The 26,956-nt window shown below is 46.2% G+C and overlaps 3 protein-coding genes across 8 annotated transcripts; 1 reads left to right on the top strand and 2 right to left on the bottom strand.

Annotated features, from left to right (window-relative positions):
- Positions 1-2,743: 2,743 nt before the first annotated feature.
- HNRNPUL2 (heterogeneous nuclear ribonucleoprotein U like 2) lies at positions 2,744-12,679 on the bottom strand. 3 transcript variants are annotated; one of them, XM_067037426.1, is made up of 14 exons: positions 12,031-12,679; positions 10,019-10,154; positions 9,649-9,725; positions 9,319-9,458; positions 8,919-9,009; positions 8,719-8,831; positions 8,238-8,501; positions 7,942-8,064; positions 7,401-7,529; positions 6,536-6,704; positions 4,988-5,188; positions 3,849-3,922; positions 3,476-3,583; positions 2,744-3,357 (listed from the first exon to the last, which is right to left on the bottom strand). In XM_067037426.1, the coding sequence occupies exons 1-14, from the start codon at positions 12,611-12,613 to the stop codon at positions 3,277-3,279; spliced, it is 2,289 nt and encodes a 762-aa protein (XP_066893527.1). In that variant the 5' UTR covers positions 12,614-12,679; the 3' UTR covers positions 2,744-3,276. The 3 variants fall into 3 exon arrangements, with proteins under 3 accessions (XP_066893527.1, XP_058924790.1, XP_066893526.1); XM_059068807.2 differs by having other exon boundaries at positions 12,070-12,650; XM_067037425.1 differs by lacking the exons at positions 2,744-3,357; positions 3,849-3,922 and having other exon boundaries at positions 3,490-3,583; positions 12,031-12,654.
- Positions 12,680-13,180: 501 nt separating this feature from the next.
- Positions 13,181-20,910, top strand: TTC9C (tetratricopeptide repeat domain 9C). 3 transcript variants are annotated; one of them, XM_067037428.1, is made up of 4 exons: positions 13,181-13,331; positions 14,338-14,630; positions 17,861-18,043; positions 19,215-20,910. In XM_067037428.1, exons 2-4 carry the CDS (start codon positions 14,393-14,395, stop codon positions 19,307-19,309), a joined length of 516 nt encoding a protein of 171 aa, XP_066893529.1. In that variant the 5' UTR covers positions 13,181-13,331; positions 14,338-14,392; the 3' UTR covers positions 19,310-20,910. The 3 variants fall into 3 exon arrangements, with proteins under 3 accessions (XP_066893529.1, XP_066893528.1, XP_058925052.1); XM_067037427.1 differs by having other exon boundaries at positions 13,203-13,581; XM_059069069.2 differs by lacking the exon at positions 13,181-13,331 and adding an exon at positions 13,575-13,737.
- A 656-nt stretch (positions 20,911-21,566) lies between these two features.
- ZBTB3 (zinc finger and BTB domain containing 3) lies at positions 21,567-26,847 on the bottom strand. Of its 2 annotated transcripts, none has more exons than XM_067037430.1 (2): positions 26,812-26,847; positions 21,567-26,369 (listed from the first exon to the last, which is right to left on the bottom strand). In XM_067037430.1, exon 2 carries the CDS (start codon positions 26,316-26,318, stop codon positions 24,762-24,764), a length of 1,557 nt encoding a protein of 518 aa, XP_066893531.1. In that variant the 5' UTR covers positions 26,319-26,369; positions 26,812-26,847; the 3' UTR covers positions 21,567-24,761. The 2 variants fall into 2 exon arrangements, with proteins under 2 accessions (XP_066893531.1, XP_066893532.1); XM_067037431.1 differs by having other exon boundaries at positions 22,859-26,369; positions 26,648-26,833.
- Positions 26,848-26,956: the final 109 nt, after the last annotated feature.

Genomic DNA, 26,956 nt, shown 5'->3' on the forward strand with positions numbered 1-26,956 from the left:
GCCCCTGGGGTGGGAATCTCTATTCAGGTACAGAGGGAGGAGTTAAGAGCAGTAACTATACTTGTATCACCACTACTTCAAAACACTCGATGTCATAAACCTGTGGGAGCCCAGCCTTAATAAGTCCTTGACCATTTATCAGAAGTTACAATCAATATCAGTTTGGTGCTAGTAGTGCAGTAGTGCTTTTGTCAATTAAAGTTGCCTTCTCATTCTACATACGTCACTTGGAAAGAATCCCCATCAAACATCTTACGTTGAATAAGTAGGCTTTTCCTCTTAAGTGGTAATTACGAATAAACTTAATCTGGCTCCTAAATGGAACCCTACATTTAACTTCAAGCATCCAGCTGGTTTTAGTATAGGCCAAATACACAGAGGTCATGAGTGATCATTTATTTTCTTCTACTCCAATGGCTCAAGCTCTTAGTAAAAGCAAGCACTTAAGTAAGCCAACAAACCCCGAGTGAAGGTATGGCTGGTTCCCAAGTGAAAGCATGGCAGAACAGGAAGGGAGAAAAGCCATGAAAGAGGAAAGCCAGCCTTGGTTGGAACCCGGTACAACTTGAGGGGAAGCATCAGAAATAAACAAAGCCCCCCATGACACACTCTACCCAGTCAGTGCAGGACAGGAGAGAGGGTGAATTCAATCCAAATGGTTATTTATTCTAAAACTGGAAGCTACCGTGCCTACATTTTTGCCATAATGTTGTAATGAGAACAGGGGAGGAAAAAGTTACAGATGTAAACAATGACACAGTTACATTTTTTTTTAAATGGTAAAACCCTTTTTTACTGGCCACTTCCAAGAATGCTTTACAGGTTGTGCAATAACATTTACAGGCTCCATGTGGGGTTTGTTTTTCTCACAAGCTTTTCCATCTACAACTACAACAGACGTCTGATAAAACACTAAACAAGTCTTCTAAGGAAAACAAGGGTAGGGATCCTGCCTGTTAATCCACACTTTCCCCCTTAACATTGTTTTTTCATAATAAAAACAGACAAGAAACAAAACCCAGACATCTACTGTTGTTTGTTGCGAGTGGTCTCTTGGACTCAACTGACAAGGACGTGGCAGTTTCACTCTCCACCCACCTAGAAAAAGCTTTTTTTAAAAAAAATGACTTTCTAGTGTCAAAAATTAACAGCAAGTACCTCCCCTCCCCCCCAAAAACCCAAAGCGGCTTAAGCTTTGTCCCCCTGGTCCTGAGGGCCTAGCATCCCTGAACCATGTTGTAGACTATAAAAAGATGCTATTTGCTGGAGAACGTAAACGCTTGAATAGGGGTGGCAGCTTCTGCCTCAATTTTCTGTTATAATCTTGCCCTAAGGGAGTTTCTTTGGGCTCCAGTTTCTACCTCCTCTTTACCTCCCTGACACTATGAGCAGAGCTTTCTTAAAAACTCCCCTTAATGATAATAAAAAGTTAGTGGGTTACAGAAAAATTCATGCAATCACTTCACCCACTGCCACACACAAATCCGTTTGATGGCACCACAGAAAAAGCAGGTGCCCAGAGAAAGGACATGATTTTGAGCAAGCAAACGTATTGCCTACCAGCCCCCCATTCCAGCCCCCGGGTCAGAGGTCCTTGTGGAGCAGAAGGGCGACTAGAGGGCCAGAACGAGGGCCTGCGCACCCTCCTGCGCACGGCAGGAACCGTGGGAGAGGGAGAGGTCGGTCAAATCTCAGCACAAAATTTTCAACAGAAGACTGCCCGGGTAAGGAGATGGAAGTGAAGTACCTTCTAGTAGCACAACCCAGGGCTCCCCTTGCCAGGAAGTGCAGCAATGTGTGGTGTTCGCCGAGCAAGCTCTCGGCTGACACAGTGCTGAGCAGGAAGGTGAACGAAAACTGAAGCTCAGAACTGGAAGAGCACTCCCATAACCCACCCAGATTCTGGAACCAGCAACCTGAAGCTGTCTGTCAAGAACTGGGAGGGTGCTGGTAAAGTTACAAACAATAACTCTCCCGACTGAAGTCTCCTGGTTAGAGGCCTCTCTGGGACACACAGGGAAGACACCCCAGGAGGAATCGTTTCAACAAGTCGGGAAGGGGTGCTCCCTTTCATGCACACGCTGCACACGCTCACATTCACGCTCTTCCCAAGTTCCAGCAGCCCCACGGAGCTGCCTCCCACCCCCCCACCCTCCCCTTTTCTATTCACTCTCTCTATCTGTGTATCAAAAAAGCCAGCAGGGCCCCGGCCCTCCACACTGTAGAAAATAGCTGCTATTCTCAGCGCCTGGGCCTGGTAGCCCACACCACAGGATTCACCTATATACATATCCTGCTGCAGTGAAAAGAATCCTGCTTCGTTTCTGTGTGAGCTGAAACCCTGAGAAACGTTCCTTCTCTTGAACTATAAGAGGACAGATTCTCTAACAGAGATGATTTCAGAGACTTCCCACCTGTCTCAACCTTGGAAGACAGAGAGTAGAGACTGGCGAATCAGTCTTCAGGCTGAGGGCTGCAACCCCAACTCTTCCCCCGGATTTTATGGAAATCCATTAACAGATACAGAGAGGCTGCAAGCTAATCTGCTCTGCCATCAGGAACAGTCCCCACGCCTCCTTGGCGTGTGGGGATCCTATATAACAGAACCGCCCAACTGGTAGTCTCCATGCCTCAGCCAAACAGCACAAAGGCACAGGAACGTGGAGATAGGGACACTATGGCCTCCCAGCCCACCGGACCAGATATCCCAAGAGGGAAAGGTCGGTAAAGAAAATACAAACGGTTAGTTGGTGCAAGTGATTGATAAGAGCTGATCGTTTATTTTCACTGCCCCAGTCACAAGCTCTCCCGCTGTCCCCGCTCCTGCCTGCAGTGGAGAGCGCCCTCACACGCCACCCCGCCCTCCGCACTACCTCGCCATCACTCTCCCTTACTCGGCTGCCAGTCCAGCTGCCTCAGAATGTCAGAAGGGTGACATTTTCAGTTCTCTTCCTGTCTGACTGCAGGGTATAGGACAGGCAGCCCTAAATGCTGCTTTCTGAGCAAATGTTTTTTTGATTACAAATATCTAACTAGGTTTGAAATGTTTTATAGAATAAGACAATATTCTTTTCAACAAACTTTAAAAAAAAATGTACAGTTTTGTTGTTTGTTTCCACCCCCTCCCCCCCTGCTTGCGCACCCTCCCCCCACCGCCCCTCCCCGGCAGCTCAGCCCCACCCCGGCAGCCCCTGTTTTCCTTGGTTGTGTTTTGGAGGGTGCTAGGCACCCCCAGAGATTCAGCTTCATGGCTGACAGGCGACAATGGCAGGGGCTTCACCGATACCCTTGGTAACCGTAGTAGTTCCTGTAGTATCGGTCTCTGTCCTGGGGATGGTGGTAGTAGTAATTCTGCCACTAGAAGAAAGGGGAAACTCCATCACTTGGAGCCACAGCTGGCTGAGGATGGAGAGGCATGACACGCATCCCTTTGGTCCTGCCCCCCTTCATCTCTCTATCCCCAGATGATACTTACATCCCGACTGTATTGTCTGTAATAGTCTCTGTATCTGTTGTACTCATAATCTCGCCCATAGAACCGATCGTAGTCTCCCCTGTATCGATCGTAGAAATTACGGTAACCCTGAGAAAGGAGAAAGAGAAGGAAAGGAGTGAAGATGTACGGGTTTTCAGCATCACAATCCACTGCTATCCCCCTTCTTAAATGAGACACATCTTCACTTGATATTATAAACAAGCTTAACCTTCCCAGGATAAAGTCTTCCAGAGGAACAAATTACATGGGCAAAACCCTAAGCCCTGAGAAAACAGCCCAAACCACTCTGCTCCCCAAGCCAACAGGAATGGCTATCACGGCCCAGAGGGAGGAGCAGGAGAGCTGCACTCACCCCTCTGTTTCCAGACTGCCCCCAGTACTGCTGCCCGTAGGCCCGGTTGTCGTAGCCTCGGCGCTGCCCGCCCACTGGAAGAGAAATGGAGAGCGCGCTCAGACAGCTGGCGTGGGGTCCTGGCTCCACATCTGAGTGGAAATCAAAAAGTCGGAGCCAAAGGCAATTCTGGGGGAATAGGAGGCCTGCTTCTGCCAGGCTCACACAGTGTTAATTAAAGCACCAGCCAGGAGCTTTTAAAAAGTCTGAGGAGGGGGGGAGGGCAGAGGAATAGAGACACAAGAAAACCAAGCCACCTTGGTTTCACCTTTTGAAGCTCCCCAATTCCTGCAAAACACTTAAGATGCCAAAAGGATACATGGCAGAGTTAGAAACATGAGTTAAAAACTGCCATTCGTAGACTCACAGACTTTCAGCCCTGGAAGGGATCCTGGATATCATATAACCCAGACCCATCATTTCATACAAATGAACAAAGGCTAAACGATGAGCTCTTCCAGGGCAGGAACCGCCGGTATTCCCGCTGCCCAGCACGTAGCAGGCACTCAATAAGGTTGCTGACTTACACTTATAATTACACACACACACACACACACACACACACACACACATTTTTAATGCACAGTGAATGCACACTGTGGCGGGGGGTGTAAACTGACAAACTAGACATTCAGGAGGGAAATTAATTCCACGAATAAGCTAACTTACTGTCTAACCCCTCCCCCAGATTACTGAATAATGCATTCACTTTCTGCTCTATATACAGTTGGGTTGATCCAATAGACAAAGTAGCAAGGAAAAAGATCAGAATCTGATTTCACTGCACAAATCCTTCATATAAACTACAATAGTGAATGGGGAATCCACATGTAAAAATGAAAACGAGATAAATGAGCAGGCTCAAGCATTGCTTTTCAAGAACACAAATATTTTTGTTGAAAAATAACTACCTTTTGTTGTATTATGGAAAAAGCACAAGAAGCTGGGAGTAAAGAACACAGGAAGAAATAGCTCCATAAGAAGGGACTTCCTTATTGTTGGTGATCTGACTTGGTTTGTCTGCCCTCTCCTTGTGGGTCCTGCTGCACTCAGCACAGAGAACAGACTGAGGCTCAGGCTGGCAGGTCCCCAGGACTCACCATAGCCTTGGCCTCTGCTTCGGTTCTGCCGGTTTCGCTTGTTTCGATTGTTTCGGCGGTTTGTCCGCTTCTCGGAGGGGGGCAGCAGCTTCCTTGCCTCCTCCTTGTACTTAGTGACAATGGGCTGGGCCTCCTCCTTCTCCAGCTCCCCGTATGTCACCTCATCCATATAGTCGCATTTTTCAGGCAGAGAGAAGTTGGCTGTAAGAGTGAGAGAGAAGCTTGTGGGCCTCCAAGTACACAGACGGGTAAGATCTCATGATGAAAACCCCACTACAAGAATAGGATTTTCTAAGCCTCATCTATTAATGCACAGAAGTGTGCTGGGTCCACTCTACAGGTTTTCCCTAAACTGTAACAGCCCCAAGCAAAGGGCTATCTGCAAACTGTAGATTTACAAGTTCTCAAGTGATCCATAATAAATTAAGAGTGAACTGGGTTAAGGTTTCTTATCAGGACAGAAGCAGGCAGCCAGAGGCTAAAAGTAACTGAGAAAGTTTTGGTGTTGGTTAGATAAGAAATACACTTTTAAAGAGACTCAAGAAGAAACTGACCCCAGCCTAAAGGCACTTACTCATCTATACAATGAAAACAGTTAACAAGAGTACGGGGCCCTCATTAAAACCACCTGTGTATGATGGGCCAGCACACTTGCCAGTGTCTAGACATCAAGTTCAGAGGCTGAGTCCCAGCAGAATTCAGTTCAATGAGGCTCTCCTGATTCTTAGATGAATCCAGTTATCCCTCCGTTTTATAAAACTGAACTAAATTCCTCCAAGTGCTTGAGTACCAGTTATGGACTGGCCTAGTTCATTCTAAGTAAACTTGGAGAATCCAGCTCTTAAATGTGTAACCAGCTCCCATGCCTGGGCATCATCAGAATTCAAAGAGCCACTAGTTGATATCTCAGGTGGGATGCCAAGCACTGAAGGCAGCAAGGGGAAAAACCAAACTCTGAGGTGAACAGCAAAAAACTAGATCAATCAAGATAGTTAATTTTGCCTTCTAGGGAACCTTGCTGTAAGGCTTAGTACCACACATTATCAAAAACCAAAACAAACAACAAAAATAAAAAACAGGCCTAATGTGATACTAGAAATCAAAACATACTGATGAGATCATTCATTCACTCCAACCACTACCATTTTAATTTGAACCACAAACATGTCCCATCTCTAGAATATAAATTTGGTGAAGGCAGAGCTTCATTTCATTCATTCTTTCCCTCCATCTAAAACAGTACTGGACAAACAGTATAGACACTCTAAGTATTTACTAAATGAATAACTGACTCACTGAAGCCTCTGCCTTAAGGCTATCATCCTGTGGTCTATCACCATTTCTCTTTTTATATTTCATCAGAATGAATCAAGGGGTTATTGCTTCACCATTCACTCTGCTCGTTCATTAATCTTCAAGTGATCACACCCATTAATTTATTCCACAGATTTACACTTTACACGTGGAGAATCCTCCAGGAGCTAAGAGGCTCCAGTGAGGTGTGCATGGACCAAGGAGAGGACCCCTAACTTGTAGAGTTTAGCCCACCTTTCATCTCCAGCATTATAGACTCAGGCACATCATCTCCCTCCACTTCCTTCCTCAGCTCCAGCCTCTTCTTCCAGTCCTCCTCATTCGGGACGACCACCACCACTTTCCGAGAGAAAGTCTTAAACAGCAATAGCTTCCGCCGTTGGCCAGAGTTGTACACGTTACACTAGGGACAAGAGGAGTAATAGACATTTTAGGAATAAAAATTAAACACTAATTCAACCAACAATTACTGAGCATCTTTCACAAGTGAAGCACTAGATTAGGGGTCTTATTTACACAATCTCTTTGAATTCTTCAAAAGCTACATGATGTTATCCTGTTTACACAACATGAAAATTGAGATTCAGAGAGGCCAAGACTTGTCCAAGGTCACGAACCTAGCAAGTGGTGAAGCCATGAATCCAAAGCTCCAACGCTCTTTCCATTGCCTCTAGAATGTGTTTTATAGTCTAGGTCCACACACTTTCTGATAAAAACACTAAGAGTTGTATCTCTGAGTTCAAAACACATTACAACCGTAACACAACCACTTGGTCATAATCAGGTAACCTGATTCTGTTACTTAATTCAGTCTTTCTCTATATATGCACCCTATTTTGACTCTGAGCAATTTTTTTTTTAAGGGATTTTTAAAAAAATTATTTATTTGGCTGTGCCGGGTCTTAGTTGCAGCATGCATGTGGGATCTAGTTCCCTGACTAGGGATCGAACCCAGGCCCCCTGCATTGGGAGCACGGAGTCTTACCCACTGGACCACCAGCAAAGTCCCTGAGCAATTTTATCAGATTAAATGGATACCAAATCTTTTATCTTTGGACCTACTGTTAAATTAGGTTTCTTTGGAATGTTTGAACAATACCTGATCAAGAATGAAGTTCCTCTTTGTCCGGGAAGCAATCTGGACCAGCTTACTAAGGCACTGGGAGGCTTGCTGAACTAAAAGGTCTCGGCTTTTGGGGTCCATCTGTGGCTCCTCGAGCCCCTTCATCTAATGAGTTTGAGAGGAAGAGAAACACAAGAAGTTATACAGTAAGTTAAAGCCCAAGAATCCCTGGTAAATGCCACACCACCACCACCTCATCGTTTCACTGACATTCCTCAGTGCTGTGAAGGTTGTCCATTTCCTACAGAACTCATTTCCAGTCTCAATCTGGATATACTCCAGACTTTACCAGCTTTCAGATTTGACAACACAGCAAAGGGGAAAAAAAAAAAAAAAAAAAAAAAAAAAAAAAAAAAAAAAAAAAAACTACCATAAACACCTACTGAGAACTCATTTATTTGTGGAGCCCTTGTTCTCAGACACCTGAAAGACCAACTCCACTGGGAAAAGATTATATAAGTTTCTTGGTACCTCAAGAGCTAATATCACAGCTGACTAACCCCTCCCAGCAACTCACCCTCATTTGATTGAGCACAGTCTCAGCTCCCAGGACATTGTATCTTTTCTCAGGGTTTTCTTTTGCGTATTTCCGTGCCCACTGGGTCTTTCCAGATCCAGGCAGTCCCACCATCAGAATCACCTGCAAGTAAACAGAACCAGGAATGCTATAAAAAATAATTGAGGGTCATGTTTACAAAGCCCAATATAAGAACATCCTCCCTTTCCCCCAGTTGGGTAAAGTTTTCAGAAGAAAAGCGACCCACCCACCATTCCAAGCATGAGGACCAAGGTTCTGCACACTCCCCGGCATACCTCACACTCCTCTATGGTCTTGGGAGGGACCGCAGTGCGCACGCGCTCCTCCACAGGCACGGCATGGATGAACACAAACTCTTCTGGCGGTGGGAAGAAGGGCTCCTCCTTCTGACCAAAATTTAATTCTACAACACAATTTTTGCAGAGGACATGGGGTAGGAGGGCCCGGTCAGCCAGGGATTCCTTGTTGATACGGAATGCCACACCAAGGTCTTCTCCATTCTTGGAAAAGGAAAGTTCTACTTCTTCAGCCTCAAAATTCTGCAACGACAAAAGACAAGAGCATTTATGGGCACACAGAGCTTGAGGTTGATTAACCTTACAATTTAATCTTTTCTCTACTCCAACTGCTGTACTAAACAACTATGTGAGCAATGCATCAAACGCAGAAAAGACAGCAGCTGATGGGAGGCAAATTGATCCCGGGTGCCCTCTATTTACTCCTTGCTACAAATCTACAGCTTTCAGGAGCACTTACAGCAAAGCAGCCAATGACATCATTCTCCCCAAAAGTCTGGCCAAATTCCTCAAACTGCCCATTCTCTGCCTTGAGTCCTCGTCCATCGAAACCATAAGAGAATTCATCCTCACCTAGAACAATCAGCAAATTAGTTACCTACACTCAAACCTCCCTCAGAGCAGCTAACACTACAATGATTAAGTTAAAAATAACTTTACCAAGCTGTGGATGGGAAAAATCAACAGACCATCCAACTCGAAGGAGAGAAACCTCTGTGCAGCCTTCTTTCATTGGGAGATTCTGGGTTACCTGGCCAAGTCAGAAAAGGAACTTTCAGATACTCGAGCAAAGTCTGAGTTAGACAAGATTTTTATACAAACCGAAAATGACAACTATCACAACTCAACATGAGAAAAACAACTGTCAATGAACCTCAACCAAAGCCATGAGGGTCAATTTCTTGGTTACTGGAGCTACGGTTGTCATTCAAGTGTGGTGCCTTTTTCTGCACTAATAAAATACTGGTGGGCAGTAAACTACTATGTACTGGAGTCCAGTACATAGTAGTTTAATGACTAATTTAATAAACGAATGGTCCTAATGAGCTGTACACACTACCTTGGCCTCAAAGCAGACTTTCCCCTTTGTCACTCCGTAAGTACTTCTTGCCCCAGACCAAAGGGTGGGGAACTTCTCTGAGAAAAGTGGCTGCCCTCCATAGCGGTCTTTGCTCACTTGAAAATGGAGATCCGAGGTATCTGTTAAGAAAGAAGCAATCTGTTTACTCCAATGCCCAACACTTGAAGCCACCAATAGAACACAAATATACCCAGTTCTCAAGAATGGATACAAAGTTTAAATCTCTTCAAAGCTGCAGGCCATGAAGTTTTAATCTCCAAAATCACTTTTGACTGGCGTAAAACCTCAACCTGTCTGCCTTATACATACACGTGTCCAGGTTCACAAGAGTCTGATCCTCTTCCTCATCTTTTGCCTCTTCTTCCGGGGGTGGTGGAGACTTTGAACTATACATATGAGAGAAAAGCAAATACAATGTAACCAAAGTCCTCCAATTTGAGAGGTGTCTGCATGACATCAGGTCTGTTTATCAGCAAATATAAAATTCCAGCAGACAGCTTCTTCCAACAAATGTGAAAAGGGCAACAGGAGCTTTCAGGGTAGATTTAATCTAAAACTTAGGCCTGTAAATACCTATTCCATTTTTAATCCACCCCTCTTTCCAGACTCTCCAGTCAATATCGGGTATACCAAAATCAGAGCAGACACTCCCTTCAACGAAAGGGACTATTTCCCTCACCGGCTGTGGTAAGCCTCCTCTCGGAATTCATAGTAAGCTCGGCCATGTTCATCCTTCTCATCCCGCTGTCTCTTTACCCCCCGCCGCTCACCATCTGAGCCTGCTGGTTTTGACTTTTCACTATCTTGGTCATCTCCTACAAAAAGGAGGGAAAGAAAATCAGCAGTTTTCATACTGGAGTGTAGAATAAGCTCAGAACCAACAGAAACTAAAGGAGGACCTGCATATCTGTCTAGTCAGAAGAGCCAGGTTTTTCCCATTGCGTTCATAGAATGTTTTATTTCCAAAGATGATCATCTTCCTGTCATTGGCTGGGATTTTATTTAAAAAAAAAAAAAAAAAAAAAAAAAAGGGACATTATGGGCTAATTACAGTCAAGCAGTAGATTAAAAATTCGGCAATTTTTGCATTCTAAATTTATCTGCTTAAATCAGGTCAAACTTGCAGATTTTCCCACCAATATGACATAAAAAAAAAAAAATCCCATAAGTTTTTAAAAAACTTCATAGCTTAACTTCGATTCCTGACTATCAGATTTGGATTTAAGGTGGACACTTACTATATGTTTTCCAACACTTTTCCACAGCTTCATGTTACAGAAGCCTCAATTATTATTATTTGTTTAAGAGTTTGCCTTTCCAGCTTTGAAACACACAGCCATCCACAGCTTTACTTACATAGCTAATGGACTATGGTGTATATACAGAGCTGTATTTTTATCTCAGATTTTTACTGAAACTTGTAGGAGCAAACCATTAAGTCACAGGAGACCCATAAATAATACTGCATCTTTACTGCACGTAATTTGGGGCAGAAAGGTGTTGTCATATATTTAGCAACATTCTTCACAAGAGAAGACAAAAAAATTTTCCTTGGACTTTTTTTGGTTTGTAACGCTAAAGTTTTTAATAATACCTTCTTTAAAGAAGTCCTTTACCCCTCAACCTTTTTTATCTGCTATCTGGCGGTACACGTTAAGTCAAAGGTTATGTAATGGGATTTTTGTTCCAGAACATAGGACAATCTGCAAGTTACATGTAGCTGCTGTAGAATGGGTTCCAATTATACCATCATACTAAGCAGCAGCCTAAAAAATGTATTATAAAAGGAATTAAAGCAAGCCACTTCATATTAAGAATGGGAAGCAGCTCTAGTTTTCCTCCCTACTCTGACAAGACAGTTATGGATCAACTCCAACCATCCAATTACTTCAGAGAGAAAGGTCACTAACTCCCTAGGGCAACTCTATACAGTCTCTTCCACAAGGTTACTCAATGAACCCACCAACACCCCAATCATTTCAATTCAGGAAGTCAAGGACTCGAAATGTAAAAAGCTAGCTAAGTGTACAGCAAATATACAAATTTGCCCATCCATCCACTCAGATGAAAGATTAAAATTTAGTCGTAAGAATTCAGGCAAGATTAAACCCCTAGCCAAATAATGTTAACATTCTAAATGCTGTAGATTAAAATTTTTTTCTTCCGTAGTTAACGATTAAACTTGACACCCTCACACCACAGGCTGCTGAGGCAGGAGCTGCTGCTAAAGCAGGAGCAATGTTAGATTTCCAGATTTTCGGTGTGGCTCAAACTCTAATATTAAGCTTTTGATGGAGCAAACTTTGACGAACTGAGCTTATTGCTTAATTTTATGGCGAAAAAGTCAACAGTCGGGCAGAAGCCTCCAACAGTCGGTCTGGCTGTCCGTGTAATCAACAATTCCTCAGTGCATTCTCGGTTTAGGAAAAGATAACCAGCACCGCGGGAGGCTGCTCCAACAGGTAGCTCATAAGCAGTTCCCAAGCAACATCGCTTACTTCCATCCACTACCACCAAGCAACCAAGTTAGGCAGGAACCTCCCGCCTGCAGACAGTGGGACCACCAGAGGTAGTCAAACCCTCTAAAAAGGTGGGTAGAGGACGAAAGCCACCTCCCCTGGGGAGTCCCACCGAATGGCGATGGGAATCGAACCCCGCGATGCAGGGCTTGGCGCTGGGTCAGGGGCGCACCCGGCAGGTTGGAGCCGGGCTCCGCTGCCAGCTCCTCACCCTGCTCCTCTGCGGCCTTGTCAGCCGGCGCCTCAGATCCCGGCGTCTCGTCTCCGCTCCGATCCTCCGGCTCATCTTCCTCCCCCTTGCCGGTGCCCTGCTCTTCGCCACCGTTCACCCCACCTGACTCGGCTGTGGCCTCCTCCGCCGGTTTCTCGGAAGCATCCGGCTCGGCCGCGGCCTCCACGGCTGCCGCCTCCGGGGGCTCCGGCGGCGGCTGTGCGGCCTGGCCCGAGGCCTGGGCAGGGGGTGGCTCTTCGTCTTCGTCCTCAAGCAGCGCCTCCTCGTCCTCCTCCTCCTCCTCCTCCTCGTCCTCCTCCTCGTCCCCGCCCGGGCCGCCGCCCGACGCGGCCACAGGCCGAGGCTCCGCCTTGCAGGCCCCGCCGGGCCCGGCCCCGCCACCGCCGGCCTCGTCCTCGAGCATCTCGGCGTCCAGCGCCTCCTGCAGCCGCTGCGCCAGATCCACCTTGAGGCCGCGCGAGTCCAGGCCGCGCCGCTGCAGCTCCGACCGCAGCTCGGTCACTTTCAGCCGCTTCACCTCCATCGCCGCCGCCGCCTCCTCCGCCTCCCGCCGCCTCCTCCCCTGCGAACCTTCGACCGAGCCCGACCGCGCAGGCGCCGCCGCCGCCCGCCTCCGCCTCACGCGCCAGCACTGAGCCCGCGCGAGCGAGCGAGCGAGCGCACGCACGTAGGCACGCAGGCAGAGGGCCGCGCGCAGCCTCCGCTACGTAGTGTTTGTTTCTCGCCCTTCCTCCCTCCCCCTTTCGGCCCTTGGAGCCCAAAACAACGCAGCGGGGAGCTGCTTCCTCTCCAGGTCCCTTGGTTCCCCTGCCGCGGGCGGGCGGGCGGGCAGGCGCGCGCCGAGGACGATGGACTTCCCTCTCTTTACCTCCCGCCCCCTCTCACCCCCTGGGCCAATCGCCGCCGGCAGCTTCACGGCGCAGTCGCACCGGAGCCGGAGACGGGAAAGGCTGGCTTCGGCTCAAGTGCCTCGTAGTACCGAGGCGTGTGCGCACCCGTCTCTCCGTACTTCCAGCCGGGGCTCCGCGCAGCCGCCCGGAGCTCCCTCGCCACAAGCCCCTCCCACCCCGTCACTACCCTTACTTCCGTCCGACCCGATTGCGCTGTTGTCGTAGGGCTTGCTGGCTAATCTCTGTTTCCTAGTGTCTATTCGTGCAGCCACTTCTTGAGCGAGAAAAAAGCCAGAAGGAAAAGCAGGGAAGTTCTTGCAACGTGAACGCCTACTGGCAATTGTCGTTCTGGTTAGTCAACAAAAGGGCTCTCCAAAACCTTACAAGGACTGCAGTAACTAACCCCGGCCCTCTTTTTTCCCCCTCAATCCTTCAACTTCTACCCAGCAACAGACACCCTGACCTCGCCGTATTGGCCAACTTGAATCGTCATCTGCAATTCTGATTGGTCCCTCAAGATCTTTTGGTTTTTTTTTTTTTTTTTTTTTTTTTTTTTTTTTTTCAATTGGCGAAGCTGCCAGAGGATTTCCGCCCACCCACGGTTGGTCCACTGGGGAGGCTGGAGAGGCGGGGTCGTTTCTGCGGGATTACTTTTCCGGGGCCGCTTCTGATTGGGCAGCGTGGAGCAATGCGCGCCACCCTTTAGACACCAAGCTGTCCGGGAGGCCTGACCCTGCCCTCTCCGTACTCCCCGCCGGTAAATCGAAGCCCAGCGGGGAGACTTCGGGTTCGGCCACTTGCTGGGGGCGAGGGGCTGGCCGCGGGGCATGCGAGGCTTGCATGAGCAGCGCTGCGGCCGCGTCACCCTCGGCCTGTGTTTGGGGTGCACGGACCGCATTCACCTCGGTTCCCCAACTCCTGGCCCGGAGGTCAACAAATGCTGGCTGAATAAGTGCGAACAAAGAGCTGGGATGGAGGAAAGCCCTCTAGACCTCTTTTAGCAGTTGTCCCCGCCTACTCCCTTCTACTTCCAGGTCAGGGAGGTGTGTCCGAAGGAAAGGAGGAAGCAAATTCCCCGGCCACAATTTTATAGTACGGCCTTCGCTTTTTCGTGCAGTCTCCTCACCCCGGACTCGCCGCTTTAGGAAGTCAGTTAATCTCTGGCTTTACTCTTTCCACGTCCTCTCCGTGATCAATCCCCTGCACTTGTAGAGATTGAAAAATAACTGCAGAGAAGAAAGGAAGGGGCTGTAGTAGAATCAAGGAAACCCCATTCCCTGAGAGGCCTCCTGGAGAAGGAGAATTTCCTGCTTTTTAAGTCAGCTACCAAAATCGGTTATTTCTCTCCTATCCCCAGAGCTTCGGTTGCTCTTTCACTTCCCAGTTCCTCAAGAGCCCTGGGCGACAAAGTTATGGAGAAGCGCCTGCGGGAGGCCCAGCTGTACAAGGAGAAAGGGAACCAATGTTACCGGGAAGGGAAGTACCGAGATGCTGTGAGTGGGTACCATCGAGCTCTGCTGCAGCTGCGGGGTCTGGATCCAAGTTTACCCTCCCCGATACCTAATCTGGGACCCCAGGGCCCGGCCCTCACACCTGAACAAGAAAACGTACTGCGCACCACCCAGACAGACTGCTACAACAACCTAGCTGGTAAGAATAGGGCTGAAGGGTGGGTAGAGTGTCAAGGCCGGGACATGAAAGTCTGAGAACATTGGGAAAAACACTGACGTGCTTCTCTGCCGTCTTCTAGCTATTCTGCCATGAATTGAAATTTATTTTCAATCTGTAGGGTCTAATTGAGTTTCTGTAGAGCAGTGCTTCTCAGACTTCACTTGGAGAGTTTGTTAAACACAACTTCTTGAGCCCTGTCCCCACGATTCCGATTTAATGGGTCGGAGGTTTGTGTGTTGGGCGATATGTGTACCAATTTGCATTTCTAACAAACTCCAGGGTGACTCTGATAGGTTTAGGGAATTTCGCACGCTATAGAGAAAATACTGAACCTACGTTTAGAGTACTGTTTCTTTAATATTTAAAATATAGGAAAGAAGGCACTTGCTTTAACTGGTGGTGTAAGTTATCCGTCTTAGATATTTTGGATAGCTTTTCCTCATTTTGTTTCTTCCTATAAATCAGCTAGATGGTAACCTGGGTAACCAGTATCTTCCTTATCCAGCTGGCCTTGAATGAAGAGGTGGATTCCAGAGTTAGTATCGCTAGGATTAATCTGCTAAAAGGGAGACTTCTTAGGTCTGTTTTATGGCAGGCAAACTAACCATAGAGCTAACTAAGTTATTTTGAAGTATATTAAAATATTCTAATGGTTCCAGTTGAGGCCATAGAAATTGTTAGGAGTAGTTTCTATACTTTGTAATAGTTGTTTAAATGATTTTTTTTTTTTTTTGCTTATTACAACACTCATCAGCTGTGATTTGGTGAAAATCTAGCTTTTTTACAGTGTGTGACCAGAGTTCCTCTTAGACTCAAGTAACAGTAATTAGAGTAGCTAATAGTTCATTCAACAATTATTTATTGGGTACTAGGATACTGCAGTATTATAAAACAGATAAAGATCCCTGCTCTCATGGGGAGATGGACAATTAACAGAAGGGGTAACATATATTAGAAGATGATAAGTAATGTGGAAAAGAATAAAGCAGAAAATGGGGATAGGGACTCCCCTGGCGGTCCAGTGGTTAAGACTCCATGCTTCCAATGCAGGGGGTGCAGGTTCCATCCCCGGTCAGGGAACTAAGATCACACATACTGTGTGGAGTGCCCCCCCCCCAAAAAAAAGAAAAGAAAAGAAAATGGGGACAGTGAGTGCCATAGGCATGGAAGTGTTAGATAGTGGTCAGGGAAGGCTCATTAAGGTAACATTTATGAAATGCCGTGTTTAAGCCCTTTATACATATATACATATAAACCTATTTAAGTGTCACAGCAATCCTTTGAGGTAGATTTAAGGAAACATCTAATAAGTGGTGGAGCTAAAATTAAACCTGGGAAGTCTTAATTGCAGAGCTTAAGCTCTTATTGCAGAATACTGTACATTATTAGAGAATAGAATACACATTGGGGAATTGACCAGAAATCAAGGAAATGAGATCGGTACTTGTAAATATCGTGACTCTCCAGGTGGACTTGAAGGCAGAGACTATGGCTTATCCATCTATAGACCCTCTGCTGGGGGGTGCTTGGTAGATGCTCCATAAAGACTCACTAAAATTAAATTTCATTTACATGTGAGTGAAATTTACGTGTTGGGCAGTTTATTTATAGTATCTCTCATCTTTATAAAAATTCTGCAAGGTAGTTATGATTTTCCCCGTTTTACAGATAAGGAAATCAGACCATGTCACTGTCTAAAACCGTCCAATGGCATTGCATTACACTTAGGAAAATATTCAAACTCTGACCTTCCCCGGCATGGCCTGACCTGATCTGGCTCCTCCATAGACCGAATTCACAAAGCATGCGTCCACCTTCCAGCTTTGTAGGATCTCTTCTGTCAGCTAGAATGCCCTGTCCCTTCAATGACCCTTGTCATTCAGATGTTGGCCCAAAAGTCACTTTCTCAGGGAGGCCTTCTGTAATCAAACGTCACTCTGACCTCATTCACTCTCTGTCCCAGCACAGTTCTGTTTTCCTCAAAGCACTAATAAATAAGTGAATTTCTTAGTGCATTCCTCCTACCTGGGAACTGGGATGCAAGCTTTATTTACTCATCAAGGTGTCTGTCTCGTTCCTCTCCTCTCCTGCTCCTAACTCCGCCTAGCACGTGGTCAGTGCTCCATAACTAGTTATCGAATGAATGAATGAAGCTCCAGTGATGGGTTAGCTGACGGCTTGGAAGTACCTAAGTATTGATATAAACCATATGGCCACTTGGTGGGGATGTTGTAGAAGGGATGCAGACATCAGCCCTGATTCTCCTTCCTTCTCAGCACCGTGATTTAATAATGCTACGTTTAATTCCCACAGTTATGAAACAGGGAATGCATTTCCCTTCTTACTTATAGAAAGGCAGAACACTGACCTGAACATTGCCTCCTAAACAGATTTGTGGTTTGAGGTCCCATTCTTTCATCCAGGGGAATAGTGAAGTAATATATCATCATTGAGAATGGTGGTAATTTTTGAGTTAGAGAGTCCTTGGTTCAGATTTCTTACTCATTCCATCTAGAAGCTGTGGGATCTTGGACAACTTACTTGACCTTTGTGAGCCTTGATTTCTTCATCCATTAAATGGAGATGGTAACACGTACTGACTTAAGAGGGTGGATGAGAAGATTAAACAAGTACATAGCACAGCGCTTACTATTTCCTCACACAATTAATGGCAACAGTTGTTGTTAACAGAGCTTCAGTACAAGCATTGTGGTGAAATGGGAGATTCAAGACAGAGAGCCTTGGGTAGAAGAGATACAATGAAGAGTTTACAGTAAATTTTTTTTTTTTTTTTTGGCTGTGCCACGCAGCATGCGACATCCCAGTTCCCCAACCAGGGATCGAACCCACACCCCGCGCAGTGGACGCGCGAAGTCCCAACCACTGGACCACCAGGGAAGTCCCCATAAATAAATTTTAAAGTATGTTCTCATCAACTTTTATAGCTGGGCCTGACCCACGCTAGGTACGTGCTAGGCATTTGGTAGATAGTGAAATAAGCTGTGAGGTATGTAAAGCTTATACTCACTGCTGTATCCCCAGTGGCTAGAAGAACGTCTGGCCCGTGGTGGACACTTAAGTGTATTTGTTGGATGAGTGAATGTTGTTGACATCATCCTCGGTTTGGTACTGCCTTGAGTTGGGCAATGGAACTTAGTGTAATAAGGTCCTCCTCCCTCTTCTCTCCTCCTTCCATTTGGCCCCGTTAGCCTGTCTTCTTCAGATGGAGCCAGTAAACTACGAACGGGTGAAAGAATACAGTCAGAAAGTCCTGGAGCGACAGCCTGATAATGCCAAGGCCTTGTATCGGGCAGGAGTGGCCTTTTTCCACCTGCAGGACTATGACCAGGCCCGGCATTACCTCATGGCCGCTGTCAACAGGCAACCAAAAGGTGAGAGAAGGGGATTGAAGTAGTAAGTACAAAAAATTGTTCCACTGAGATAGTATCTGTGGGAGAGTGTGTTATTTTATCTTTCAATTTATTGAATTTTGAAAATAGGTAATAATACATTCACACGTTCAAAATTCAAAAAGTATAAAAAGGGCTTCCCTGGTGGCGCAGTGGTTGAGAATCCGCCTGCCGATGCAGGGGACGCGGGTTCGTGCCCTGGTCCGGGAAGATCCCACGTGCCGCGGAGCGACTGAGCCCATGAGCCGTGGCCGCTGGGCCTGCGCGTCCGGAGCCTGTGCTCCGCAACGGGAGAGGCCACAGCGGTGAGAGGCCCGCGTACCGCAAAAAAAAAAAAAAAAAAAAAAAAAAAGTATAAAAAGATATATGACAAACAGGCCTTCTACTCCTGTATTCTTGCCTCCACAGGAAAGCAATAGTGTATATGCTCCAGAAATAATCTTAAAATGTTGTTTTTCAAGTTTCAGTTCCTAGATAGGGACAAAAAGAGGATCTGGAGTCCAATGAATAAACACGATAATCCTCATTTCTACCAGTTCTCCAGCTGGGGTCTGGCCTTTGCTTAACTATCCATTTAATCCTTTAGCTCAGCTAACCCCAGGTATGACCTAGAAGAAGGACAGGCCTCCTGAGAGAAAATTTGAGGCTTGTTTCCAAGGGAAAAAGAATATTGTGAAGAGAATGACAGACTCATTCCTGTGTTGGTGGTTCGGCACTGAAAATTGTCTCCCATTTTGCGTTCTGGCTTAGAGCGGCCTACTGAAGTAAGAGGGTCCCCAGACATACAATAATTCAGCAAAATCTCTCTAATTGAATGGGAAAGCCATTATGAATTAATAAAGATATATGAGCCGTTGTTCACATTTCTTACCTTCAAGTACATAGATTAACTGCCAGCCATGTATAGTAGCTTTAGAGACTTGCTCTGACAATAACTATTTCTTCAAGCTCCTTTTCATTATTAAGTTAGCATCCCTGTACAAGATTTTTAAATAATGCACATAATTAATGAATGAGATTTACTGTTGCTTAGAATTGTTGTGATATATGCAAATGGAAAGATTTTAGGAAATGGAAGTGTGTTCATAATCCTCTTCTGCCCAGAGTTACGATTATGGCCTGTCTCTAATTGCCTTCTTTGCCCTGTTCTAAGACGCCAGTGTCCGGCGGTACCTGCAGCTAACGCAGTCGGAACTCAGCAGCTACCATCGGAAGGAGAAGCAGCTCTACCTGGGCATGTTCGGTTAACAAAGAGGAAAGATACCCCTCCACTGGAACTTAGGTGAACCATTAAAGACCCATCAAGGGGAAACCTGAGCCTCAGCAAGAGAAATTAACCCCATACCTCTGACCGAGGTGAACTTCTATTTTGTTTCTAGTTCTGCACGAACTCTTTATTATTTACATGGTCTGTGACTGTTTTTGTTTCTCCACCTATGTATTTATACGGCTTGTAATATGTGGTATTATTAGGGATATTTGCCTTAAGAAATACAACCAGAAAACATTCATCAGTTATGGGTGGAATTAAGCATATCTTTGGCATAGATTTTAATGATAGATGTTGGTAGATGTAGTCATATACAAAGGAGAAGGCTAGCAGAGGATGAAGTAATAAGGAAGGAAGAAAGGAGTTTCTTCCTTCGTTTCCTCAGATGCCCAAAGCCAAACTTACACAGGCCACAAACTGGCAAACATATATACTGTGAAACTAGACAATTATAAATTGGGCCCACACGGCTCAGAATGAAAGGTTTGAAATTAACCGTCTTGATTAAAATAATTCCTTTGTCTTAATGTTCCACATACATTCAGATTCTTTTTCCCCCACAAAAGTATCTAGTTCCTCTTATTTCTCTTGATAATTTCTAGTCCTTGCTATTGTTCACACTCAGATCATTAATATAGTATACTTTTTTTTAATTAAACCCTTCTGTCTTAAAACTTCTGGAGTCAAGCATTTAAGTATATATTTTATAATCTTTTAAAAGCTCTCATGCCAAAAAAACACGTAAACATTTTAATTTTTAATAGGTGCATATCTATAGTATGCTTATTTCTCTAAAAAACCATAGGAAAGACAGTTTACCAAGTCTTCTAGAAACAATACCATAAAAGAACAGGATAAAAAACATAGATCTGTTCTTTACTTGTTACCTGCCCCCTTGTATTTGGCAGGAGCTCACTTCCTTAAAGAGGAGGGAAACAGTGAGGAAAGGTTCTCTTCCCTTAGGGCCTTTTAAGCACCAGCGAACTTTCTGGAAGATTTTTTGGGCATGTGTGCAGGCGCAGATCTGGTGCAGTCATGGCTCAGTAGGAGGCTTCATCAACTGGGAGCTCCTTTGTCATTCTGCTAATGTCCACAATGTTTGAGTTGTACAGAGTAGATGAGACCATAATAGCACTGCTTCTGCCTTTATGAGTGAAGGTAATAAGCATGTGTCATTAGCCATCATATAACCACAGACAGATTTCAGACAAAAACCCCCTAGTCTTGCCAAGTGTAGACAAACTCTTCTCCCTTTATCAGTAATGCCTCTCTCTCAATGAGTAGGCTCCTCTTTGAGTCTCCCTGTACCCTTAAATAATACAACCCTACAAACAAAAAGTTTTCATACCAAATAATCTTTTAAGTCCAAGGACAGAACTAACAAAAGTTGAATATTCCTCTTCCAAGCTTCTTAAATTTCTAAGCCTAGACTGTTGCCAAATTATGTCATAGTTGTGTGTTATGTTTGTTTGGGGTTGGTTTTGCTATCTGATTTTCTTTTTTTCCCCTAAGACTTGATGTTACAGTAAGCTATGTTCTGCATCAATGAGGAAAAAATAAAACTGATATTTAAAAATGTATTGTAGAAATTTATTGCACTAACCCTTTTTAGCACTACTACGAGACAAAGTGGTCAGACTTACAATTTCGGTCTTTAATTTGAAGGCCAGCTCCTAACAGAGATGTTAACGAACGGGAAAGTGGACAAAGGTAGGCAGTCACAGGTGGGTCTGGAGGAGGTGTGGCCAGCCCACATCCTGAAGGAATCAGCCAGAGGTACCTCAGTCTCTGGACTCAGAAGTTTGTGGAGGGGGGAGGCCGCTCACCTTACTAATCCTCAAGGGCTTCCACACAGGATGTGAGGGTTTGATTGAAGAGAAAGCCTTCATGGTGATGGGAGGATTCATACTGTCTGTACACAAGGGACAGTTTAGAACAGTGTTTCCCTCCAAACCAATACCCACCATCTTCACAGTTTTGCCAAAAATCACATACTACCTATACTACTTTTTAGTCAATATTTTATTTAAATATATATTTTGAAAGGAATTTTTGGACAGAGGAATATGTTAAATGATACCATGGGGACGTAATCAGCAAACCCCAGGCTGAAACCATAAGATGAATAAACCGATTTCTTCTATAAATTGCACGGAAAAAGAGAGGGGAACCTATAAATTAAAAGAAGTTTAAGAGCCACCAGCCAAATAAATGTGACTCTACTTGGGATTCTGATTGGAAGAAAACAACTAAGTTTTTATGAGACTGTGTGTGAAATAAGAAAAAATATATATATTGGTCTCTTCCCAGGTCCTGGCACAGATCTCCTAAAACCCTTGGAATTTGGATTCTGATTTGAAAAAACAACTAAAAGTTTATGAGACAATCAGGGAAATCTGAACAAGAATTATTATCTTTTTTGCTGAGTGTGATCATGGTATTTGGTCTTTTTAAGAGTTCTTTTTTTTTTTTTTTTTTTTTAATGGGATCTTCCCGGACCGGGGCACAAACCCGTGTCCTCTGCATCGGCAGGCGGACTCTCAACCACTGCACCACCAGGGAAGCCCTAAGAGTTCTTTTAGAGGTACATGCTGAAATTGCTTACTGATAAAATTGGGGAGGGGACTTCACAGCACTTCATATCATTTGCCAAAAACCACACAAAAATACCCCAAAACAAAACAACCAATCAACCATAAAAATAAATGTATTTTACAGTAAAAAAAAAAAAGTATTAGTATATATTGAAGTAAACCATCTTTGGAAACACTGGCTCTGGAGAAAGTGAAATCCAATGTGAAGGGCTAAAATTGTGAGTTTTGTGAGGCTAAGAGCAAGTGAAGGCATACACTTACAAAATACCAATTAAGAGGTGAAATCCTAAACTAGGAATAGGTCTCTAAAACTGGAGAGCAAAGGGTGGTTGTCTGACAACTAAATCAGCTTGTAGCTCAAAAGCAAATAACTTCTCAGGGTTAAACTCTTAATAGCCTGGGACCTGGCCCATCCCACCATAAAAGGAGACCGATTTGGGCTCAGTAGAAGGAATAATTATCCAACCATTAGGGTTGTCCAACAGTAGAATATGTTTCCTTTGGGAATAGTGAGTTCTCTTTCAACGCTTGGCAAAAGGAGGAGCCAGTGTTGGACTAGGGGTTAGATGAGCTGGCCTATGGTTCGTTGAATCCATGGATGGGACTGTCAAGAGTAGTGGAAACCAGAGAAAGTTCTCTTGATCACACCTCTACAGACAGGCCTAAACTGTTCTTGCTGTCCAGCAGATAAATAAAGTGAGGCAACTGTGGCCATAATTGTGTTGGCTGCTGCTGTAAACATCTTGCAAATTCTTGGCGGCCACCTCCAATGAAGAAAGCATTCCATGCTGGGAACTAAAGGCAAATGCTTGCTCTTTAGGAGAATCTCACCAAGTAACACATCCTCTTTAGTTAAGTATTGCACTTGGCCGAGACAGTAACAAGGTTCCTGTGTTCCCCAGATGGTCCAGAGAAATTATATACATTATATATACATGTACACATATTTATTACGCCTTGCTTTTAGGAACTGATGTTTTGAGGCAACCGATTTCTTTTTCCCCCCCCTCCTTTTTTTAAAAATTGATAGATAATTCACATACCATAAATTTCACTCTTTTAAAGGCAACTGATTCTTATAGGCATTTTGATGTGATACTTACTCCAGGAAAAGGTGCTCCAGTCAGCTAAAATAGCTCTTACTGTATGTATGTATATCTTGCCTTGTTTCACCAAGGAGTTAAGGCAGTAATGTATTTGCATAAATAAAATTAGCCATTTGAAAACTAAAAGATTATTCCAACACAAGGAAGATGAAAAGCGTAGAATTCAGTCTCGCAGCCATGGAAATGTTAAGCGTCAACTTTTGCTTCCCATCATACCCCAAGTAAGGAGCTTTCTTTGGCCAAATCTTTGATGCTCAGCTCTGTCTCCTTCCTATGACTCAAAAACAGCTTGCTAGTGCAAGCTCACTGGGCTGAATGTGACAAATCCAAAAAGAGAGAAGAAATTCAGAAACTTCACTTACATTGTCATCTTTTTCTAAATACTCCTTCCTGCTTTTTTTGCATTCAGTTCCTTATGTGCCAAAGAGAGAGAGTTTGTGGGGAGCCCTCCGGTCCGTCCTACAAACACCACTCTTCACCACAGGCAGGGGCAGACCCTTCTCTTACATCCCTAGAATGCTTTTTCCCCCCATGCCACATCAACACCCCCAATTCCCATTTCTTTGCTATCTCTACTGTCAGTAACCACCTGTGTGACCATACATGAGTAATTTGAGCTGTCTAGGCTGTCATCACACCTTTTAAGTGAGAGAGTTAGGCCAGGTGAACTCTAAGATTGTCTCATCGAGAGTTTCTTGCTTTAGTTTTCCCAAGCACCCATCATTTCCATTTCACAAGTCCTCAGTCTGCCCCCACACGCCTACCACCGTGAAGCTTAGCGTTTTCTGCCTTCCAGTTTGTCATCTTCAGAGACCTCAATGCACATTTAAGACATGCAGGCAAAACTTTCAAGTCATCAATACAGTATCTGTTGTTGAAACAGTCAATCAAAGGCCTTTCGACATGGAAAGCAGAGGGAAAGGGGTAAGGCAACAAAACCAAACACTCAAAAGGTCAAAAAAGAAGACAACTTCTAGTTCAAAGTTGACCATCTTCAACAGTGTTTTAAACCAGCATGGTATCCGAAGTCATAAGCCAGGGTTCAAATTCTGGCTTGTCCCTTAACTAGCTCTGTGACCTAGAACAAGTTAAGGTTGATTGTTCAGTCTCAAGTTTCCTTGTCTGTGGGGAAAAATGCGGGGAGAGGGATAATACCTCATAAAGTTGTTGAGGGTTAAATAAGTATTTATGTGAAGTCCCCAGTACGTCCCAGGACACAGGAGGAGCTCAACTACAACAATAAACCATAATTGTGTGAAATTCCCTAATTTGTACACTTTTCCTAAGTCTACACTGCCCTCTGCCTCTCTCACTTTTTTCCTCATAAACAACCTGACCCTCACCCCTACCCCAAGTACAGGTATCAGATTCCTAGAAGGTCTGGAGGAGAGCTGTGAAAGAATCAGCAGGAGTGCAGGTTCGTGGAAGAAACCAGCCAAGACCAGTTCAGAGAGATACTTTTCCCTGCTAGCTTTATGGGTCCAAATGCAGAGTGAGAAGCAATTACACCTCAGGAAAATTCCCAGTACCCTTGGTGAGGAGTTGACTGAGATGCGATGCCCCATGAAGTCCAGCTATCTGGCTGGGAAAAGAAAAGGGTAGGAACCTACAGCCTGGGCAGAATCTTCACTCTGTCCCCAGCAGGGGAAATGAGATGCTTCCCACCTTCTGTGGTGCCCCCTAATGGTGGCAAGAGCAGGCCTAGCATCAGGGCGTGCTCTCAACAGATGTTAGTTTTTGGGGCCAAGTACAAAATCCTTGGGCGGCCCTCCAGCACTGCTGTTCTGTCTGTCTGCTGTCGGGGAGCCAGGGATGGGCTGCACTCCCAGGAGGGGCCCAGCCTCTGGATCCGGTTTGCTGCGTTTGGCCAGGTCCTCGTTGTGAGCCTTGCGGATGTGGCGGTACAGGTCCCCTGACTGCGTGTAGCTGCGCAGGCAGTAGCGGCACTCGTAGGGTCGCTCACGCGTGTGCACTGTGGCATGGCGCCGTAGTGTGTAAGAACATGAGAAGGTCTTCCCACATGTCTTGCAAGTGGGAACATCCTCAGTAAAAACCCCAAAGCTTCCTGGGGCTGCTTCATACTCAGAAGGCAGGTAGAGTGGCTCGTGCAGGGCGGGTGGAGCAGGCAGGGGTGAGGTCACCAGTCCTCGATGATACTGCCCTGGACCTGGCAGCAAATGGTATGGTAGGTGAGGATCTGGCGGAAGGAAGTGGTCACTGGCCCCCACCTCCTCCAGTCCCGCTGCCCTTGGCTCTTCAAAGGCCTCTGGCTGGGGGGGCTGTTCACCATACATTGCTCCTCCAGGTTGGAAGAGTCCCTCAGGACCCCGAGGCTGTTCCTCCGAGGCATCGGGCTCCTCATCAGAAATCACGATAGCTTCTACTTTCACCTGGACCAGCTCCGCTTCTGCTGGGGCTGGAGCCTGGGATGGAACTGGGGCTGGGACTGGGACGGCAGCCGAAGCTGGGGGATAGAAGCCTTGCAGTGGTCCTCCAGTTCCCCTTGGTTCCACCACCCTCAGATTCTCAGAAACCACATCAAGGGGAGCCAGTGGCTCCACTGAAACCGTTGGGAGGCCCGAAGAGAAGTAGTTTGCAGGGTTGGTCTCTGTGGAGCTACTGGGGCTGGCAAGAGAGACATCAGCCACTGGTGGAGGAGGTGCCCGCAGATGCGGTGAGTCAACCTCCACGCCAGGCTGTGTAGTATCAGCCCCAGCCGGCATCGGTGGCTCATCTGGAGGACAGACAGTAGGTGAGGGAGCTGCTGAGCCTTTCCATTCCCCTTTGCCCCAGTGGCCTGATGTCTCTGCAGATGCCAACGAAGGTTGGGGGCCACGGGAAGTGCTGGACAAAAACTCCAAATTAGGGTGCTGTGAGTTGGTTTCTTCCTCCTTCTTGGTACTATCCGCCTCTGTCAGGGCCCGGGCTTGCAGCCGCCGCTTACACACTTTGACAATATCATTCATGTGCAAGTAGCTGGCAGCTGCCAGCACATCCTCCACAGGGGTATCCCCCCTCAGGACCAGCTGGCCAGCATACATAAAGTCCAGAAGCAGCCCAAAGGCTGGAGCTGTGACAATCTCGTTGTGGATACACACCAGGTCCCTCTTGTCCAGTTCCCGCTCTTTGTAGAAAAGCTGGAAAAATGGGCTGCAGGAGGCCAGCACAGCCCGATGGGCCAAGAACTGGGTGCTACCCACCATCACCGTGCAGTCACAAAGGAAACCCTGGGACCGCTGCTCTCGGAGGCTCTGCAGCAGCTGCTGGCTGTGTTCTGGGAACTCCATAGCACCCCACGAAGGGAAAGGGACCCTAGGAAGGTCGCCACCAGTGGCTCCCTGGGAAAAGAGGACAGGGGGTTAGGGCAGGTGAGCCTCCCATAGACGTTAACGTCACCTCTGAGCTATTACTTGCCACCCCAAAGCCTCTGGCAGCACCGTCCTGACCCCAAGACGCTCGCTTAAATTACTACCCTTCTTTCTCCCAGGTCACACCCAGTGGTCTACTTTTAGCCCCGCCCCCTCGGCCTAACCTTAGCAGCAGGCCCCGCCCCCGTCACAAAGCCCCTCCCCGGAAGTCCCGCCTCCTAAGCAGCCTCCGCTTCCTCGATGCCCACCGGGTAGCTTCCAGCACCTCCTCCAACTAGAAGTCTCGCCCCCAGGCCTTTGCGGGCGATACCTCTAGGCCCCACTCCGGGAACTCCCTGAACCTCTCTCGCATTCCAGGGGCTAAGAAGTCCGAGGGTGGGAACTAGCAGAGAAAGCTGATCTCTTCACTCACCACCGATCAGCCACCGGGAGAGCTCCGCCCCTTCCTACCTTCTCAGTTATCATTGGCTCAAATTTGCCTTTCCTCGTCATGGATTGGTTCACTCTCCACTAACCATCCCCCCGGCTCGGGGCGGCGTCTCCAAGTGGGTGCTGGT

The sequence above is a fragment of the Kogia breviceps genome, chromosome 7 (assembly GCF_026419965.1).
Source record: "Kogia breviceps isolate mKogBre1 chromosome 7, mKogBre1 haplotype 1, whole genome shotgun sequence".
NCBI classification, from domain to species: Eukaryota; Metazoa; Chordata; class Mammalia; order Artiodactyla; family Physeteridae; genus Kogia; species Kogia breviceps.

Coding starts and splice junctions, on each gene's coding strand:
- HNRNPUL2 (XM_067037426.1), bottom strand. CDS start 12,613: ATGGAGGTGAAGCGGCTGAAAGTGACCGAGCTGCGGTCGGAGCTGCAG. Junction 9,010..9,318: donor AAGTCTGCTTTGAGGCCAAG/GTAGTGTGTACA, acceptor TGACTTGGCCAG/GTAACCCAGAATCTCCCAAT. Junction 7,530..7,941: donor CTGTGCTCAATCAAATGAGG/GTGAGTTGCTGG, acceptor CAAACTCATTAG/ATGAAGGGGCTCGAGGAGCC.
- TTC9C (XM_067037428.1), top strand. CDS start 14,393: ATGGAGAAGCGCCTGCGGGAGGCCCAGCTGTACAAGGAGAAAGGGAAC. Junction 14,631..17,860: donor CTGCTACAACAACCTAGCTG/GTAAGAATAGGG, acceptor TGGCCCCGTTAG/CCTGTCTTCTTCAGATGGAG. Junction 18,044..19,214: donor TGTCAACAGGCAACCAAAAG/GTGAGAGAAGGG, acceptor CCCTGTTCTAAG/ACGCCAGTGTCCGGCGGTAC.
- ZBTB3 (XM_067037430.1), bottom strand. CDS start 26,318: ATGGAGTTCCCAGAACACAGCCAGCAGCTGCTGCAGAGCCTCCGAGAG.